Raw genomic sequence first — 5,472 nt, forward strand, 5'->3', positions numbered from 1 at the left:
AAAGTATTAAAACTTTCAAGTCTGTTCAAGAAAACAAGTTCAGAGTGCAAAATTATTAAAGCTCAACAGCTGGCTCGACAACTGCATCTATCGAGCTTAAGGAAGTTGTTCTTTATTCGGTGTGCTTGACACCTGCTCGACAGCTGCTCGACACCTACTATCTGTCGAAATTTAAGATTGTCAGAATTCCAATATGATTTTCTTGGGATTCATGAATGTGTCTTTGGGTTTTCTTTTCTCCTAACCCTAGACATAAAAAAGGATCAGTTTAAGGGCCGTCAAAGTGTTCACAAGTTGCACAAGTTTTGAGCAAACTCTGTTCAAGCAAATTGTGACCGGAGACGAAGTTCTTACCCTAGTTCATTTCTTTCTCTTGAAGAAGTTACTGTGTATGTGCACTGTAAGGTTTTGTGACCAAGCATCTTCTTGATCTTTATCGTGTAGATGAACTGAAGAACTTTGCAACCAACATCCTTCTTAGTTGGTGATTGAAGTCGTATACTGGGATCCGCGCAATTGGTTAGTCATGTACTTGAGAGTCGTGCATCTAAAAGGGGAACTGTCACTATAGAACAAGTCCAATTGGGTATTGGGGTAAGGGTTCAACTGTAGGTTAATAAGGTACTTGGATTCCTTTACTTGTAACTGCTTGTTGTGATAATAGTAGAGTTTCAGGAGTGGTGACTTGAAAATCAACCAGTGGGGGTTTTGTCGTTAGGTTTTCCCCATTCGTAAACAAATCATCGTGTTATTTATTTTCTGCTGCATAATTATTTTATTGGTGATTTGTTTATACTACCACGCGTTTGCATGATAAATTGATTAATTAATAACTTGGCTAATTAATTAATTAATTTCTATCACAATGGGTCATTCAGTTTGTGGCCTATCAATAGGGAAGCTTCCTCATAGTGTGCACCACTACCAAGATGGCCTTTTCGAAAAGCAAGTAGCAAATTTCAACTTCGTGCAGAGATTTACTCGCATAATAGACTGACCTCTGTACTCCTTCCTCCACTCTCACTAGTACTAAGTTGACTGCATGTGAAGCCATAACAATATAAGCGAAGAGGACTTCTTCCCTTTTGAGTCTCGACATAATGGGTGGCCAAGAAAGATAATCCTTCAGCTGTTGGAAGGCAAGAGCACACTCCTCATTCCATTCGAACCCCTTCTATTTGTGCAACAGCTAGAAAAATGGTCTACATCTATTTGTTGACCTAGATATAAATCTGTTAAAGGCAGCCATCATCCCTGTTAGTTTTTGCACTTCCTTCGGATTCTAAGGTGGTTGTAGATCATTAATCACTTTGATTTAATCAAGATTAACCTCAATTCCATGATGCGTGACCATATAACCCAAAAACTTGCTCGGGTTAACACCAAAAGAACACTTAGAAGCATTAAGGCATAACTTGTGCCTCCTCAACACTTTAAAAATATCTCCTTGTCCTTCAAATGCTCAGCGACCACCCTGCTCTTCACAACCATATCATCAATATAAACCTCAATATTCTTGCCTAGTTGGGACTCAAACATTCTTGTCATCATCCTTTGATAGGTAGATCCAACATTCTTCAATTTGAAAGGCATCACCTTATAATGATAATTCCCAATAGGTGTAAGAAAAGCAATCTTCTCCTGGTCGGCCAAAGCTAGTGGAATTTGTTGGTACCCCTGAAAGGCATCCAAAAAGCTCATCTGAGAATGTTCAATGGTAGCATTTACTAATTGGTCTATTTAGGGCATTGGGAAGGGATTCTTAAGGCAAGCTTTGTTTAGATCTGTGAAATCTACACACACCCTCCACTTCCCACTCTTCTTCTTCACAACTATTGTATTGGCCAACCATTATGGGTAAAAAGACTTCCTTTATTACCCTTGCATGCTTGAGCTTCGTTACCTCTTCTTTAACAGCCTCGGCGTGTTCCTTGGATGAGTGCCAAGGTAGTTGCTTCTTTGAGACAACATTTGGATTGACATTAAGGTGACGACATATAAAATTAGGGTCCACTCCAAGAGCTTCATAAGCGCTCCAAGAAAAGATATCCATGTTTTCGAGTAAGAAAGGCAGTAGCTCTTCCTTTTCTTGAAGAGGCAGTTGTACCCTTACTTGAAAAAACTTCTCTATGTCAGTACATATCATCACCCTTTCCAACCCCTCACATTTGGCTTCCTCACCCACAACGCATGAGGGAGTTTCCACATTCATTGGTTACTACAAAGCCCTATCCAAGGACATTAAAGGTTCGCCCCCGGATTGGTGCCTGATAGCAGTGACCAAGCATTACCGTGCCATGGCCTGGCTCCCAACAAGTTCTTCAAATTGCTCCCCAGAGGGGTACTTCACCTTTAGATGCAAAGTTGAAGACGCAGCCTTCATGGCATGAAGCCATGGTCTCGCCAAAATGGCTGTATAAGGTGAATATGCCTCCACCACAATGAAATTCACTTCCACTACTCTAGAACCCATCTGAATAGGCAACTTAACCATACCCTTAAGGACAACTATCTTCCTATCGAATCCCACCAAGGGTGAATTGTAACTGTCCAAATCCTCTGGCTTAACCCCTAGTCCCTTGTATAGATTAGGGTACATGATCTCTGCCCCACTACCCTGATCTACTAAGACTCTCTTCACATCATAACCCCCAATTTGAATCGTTACTACCAACGCATCATCGTGGGGTTGATGAGTTCCAGCCTTATCTTCATCCAATAAACTAAGAGTTGGTCGGGCTTGCATCCTCCCTCGCTTAGCCTTAGGGGTGAGAATTTCTCTGTGCAAGTTTGATACAGACATCACCTCAGATTGATATATACTTGTTCGACCTGGAGCTGCCATAATCACATTGATTGTCCCCAAGGATGGCCGTAGATAGTTCTCCCGATGAGGGGTTGGCCCGATCTTTCCCCCTTGTGCAAATGACTAAGACAAGAACTGCTTTAATTTCTCAGCCTTGACCAACTGCTCTAGAAAATCCTGTAAGGTTTTGCAGTCTTCAATAGTGTGCACACGGTCTTAATGATACTGACAATGCAAACTTTGATTGAACTGAGATGGATGTCCTCCCATTTTATTCGAACATTTAAAGTATAGATCATTCTTTACTTTTTCTAGTATCTGATGCACAGGCTCCCTAAAAACTGTATTAACTACTTGCATGGTGGACTGTCCTCCAAACCCTAGAAAATCCCTTCTCACCGTACTACTGTTGTACCTATCCACCTTGTAATCTCTTCGGTCAGGAGTATTCACTTTGGCCCCTTACTGTTGGTCTTCCTCGACTCGCCTGTACTCATCAATACGATCCATCAACTGGCACATGCTGCATGCAGGCTTTCTAGTTAAAGACTTCCTCAGCTCATGGTCCGTAGGGAGTCCGAACTTGAACATCCTTATGGCCACATCTTTGAAATCTCCATCTATCTCATTAAACATCTCCCAATACCCTTGAGGTAAATTAATTAATTAATTATCCGAGTTAATTAATTAATCCAACTTAACATGCAATCACGTAGTAGCATAAACAAATCACCAAATAAACTAAGTGCAGCAAAAATTAAATTTGATATGGTGATTTGTTTATGAATGGGGAAAACCTCTAAGGCAAAACCCTACCGGATGATTTTTAGGTCACCACTATCTAGAATCCTCTATTATCAAAACAAGTGGTTACAAGTAAAAAGAATCTCAGTACCTAATACCAACTTACAGTTGAACCCTTATCCCAATACCTAATTGGACTTGTAATGTAGCGACAATCTCTCCGTTTAATGCACGAATCACAGTACGTGACTAACACTCCAACTTGAGAAAGATGTTGGCTACAAAGTACTTCAGTTCATCAACATGAAGATCAAAAGCTTCTTAGTCACAAAACCCTAGGCTTACAAATGCAGCAGTTTTCACAAGAGAAAGATGAACTTAGAGCAATATGTCTCCGGTCACAATATGCATATGTGCTTGGAATGACTTGGGCAACCTTGAGACGACTCTAAAATAATCCTTATATATGTCTAGGGTTGTGAGAAAAGAAACCCTACACAAATACTCAAGGATATGCGTGTAATCATATTTGGAAATCCTGATTTCATAATTCTCGACAGATACTGTTGCTGTCAAGCTTCTATCGAGCTTCAAAACTAAATCTCGATAGATTGGATTCTGCTAAGCTTTAATAAGCAGCACATCTTCACTTGTTTCTTGGTCAGACTTTTATGGCTTCAATACTAGACTTGAACATCGGTTCCTTGAAGTACTAAACCATCCTAAATCTACCCAAATACAAATAAAGTGTTTTTTGTCAAAGAATTAGCCAATTACAACAAAAACTACCCTAACAAGTGCGAGGAACAAAATGGATCATATAAGAAGATCTGTCTCGCTCATGTAGAGATGTTCCCTGCTTCACCAAAAGATTGGCATGCACATGAATTTGGTTTTCTCCATATATGGCTAGGATAGACTTGCCATTGTCGACCTAGAAGAGACCTGTAATCCAAAACCAATTCAACTTCCCTTTATTATTGTACATGACTAGATATACAATTGTGAATGTAACTACTGTGACTTACATAACTCCTAAGTGTAGAATTGTCACGAAGTAATAACTCGATAAATCCGAGGTCAAAACTACTGGAAAAAGGGAATTGATTAGCAAATCACAAAAGAACAAAACTAAAATAATAAAGTTTAATCGAAGAGATTTTTGATGGTTTAGTAAAATTAATTTAAATTGAGAGAAGATAATAATATATTAAGGCACTCACAGGAAAAATGGAATTAATTAGCAAACCACAAGAGAATAAAACTAAAATAATAAAGTTTAATTGAAGAGATTTTTGATGGTTTAGTAAAATTAATTTAAATTGAAAGAAGATAACAATATATTAAGGCACAAAGGTTTATGGATCTATACACAACACATCTATTGGTGGTCTTAACAATATTTATTTTATAGCTCAACCAAAATTCATACGAAGGATGATTTTATTTGGATGATTTAACAATAAAAACTCAAGAATGAATTGTTTAAGGTAGTTTCATGAAAATTGATTGATTTTAGGCAAAATAAAACTAGTGAATTAGTTCTCAGGGAATACTAAGCATTTAACGTACCCAAAGTCTATGATAAATATTCAAATAATTATATAGAAATAGACACTTTTCTTGATGAGTAAATCAATCAAAAACAAAAAAGCATAAGCATTAAAACCAATAAATTATTTTTAAGAACATACCAATAAATGGTTTGGTTCACCCCCTTGCCTTAACAAGTCTTCTAGCAAGTTATAACACAAATAAAACTCTAAAAACTGTATAAAAAAAAAAAAATTTACAAAAACCTAAATTATGTTCTATGGCAGCTCCCTCCTGAATTTTGCCCTAAAGAGCTTTTAAATAGGTCAAAGAATCCTATTACAAGTTGAATTTCCGTTTGGAGAAACACTACAAGAAAATGTAGTTTC

General features: G+C 38.0%; 1 protein-coding gene across 1 annotated transcript; it reads right to left on the reverse strand.

Annotated features, from left to right (window-relative positions):
• Nucleotides 1–2,287: 2,287 nt before the first annotated feature.
• Nucleotides 2,288–2,845, reverse strand: LOC126721282 (uncharacterized). The gene has a single exon (XM_050424334.1). The coding sequence runs from the start codon at nt 2,843–2,845 to the stop codon at nt 2,288–2,290; it is 558 nt and encodes a 185-aa protein (XP_050280291.1).
• Between the last annotated feature and the right edge of the window lie 2,627 nt (nt 2,846–5,472).

Source organism: Quercus robur, chromosome 4 (genome assembly GCF_932294415.1).
Source record: "Quercus robur chromosome 4, dhQueRobu3.1, whole genome shotgun sequence".
Taxonomy (NCBI): Eukaryota; Viridiplantae; Streptophyta; class Magnoliopsida; order Fagales; family Fagaceae; genus Quercus; species Quercus robur.

What these genes read in the sequence shown, in the direction of transcription:
- LOC126721282 (XM_050424334.1), bottom strand. Translation starts at nt 2,845, where the DNA reads ATGGCAGCTCCAGGTCGAACAAGTATATATCAATCTGAGGTGATGTCT.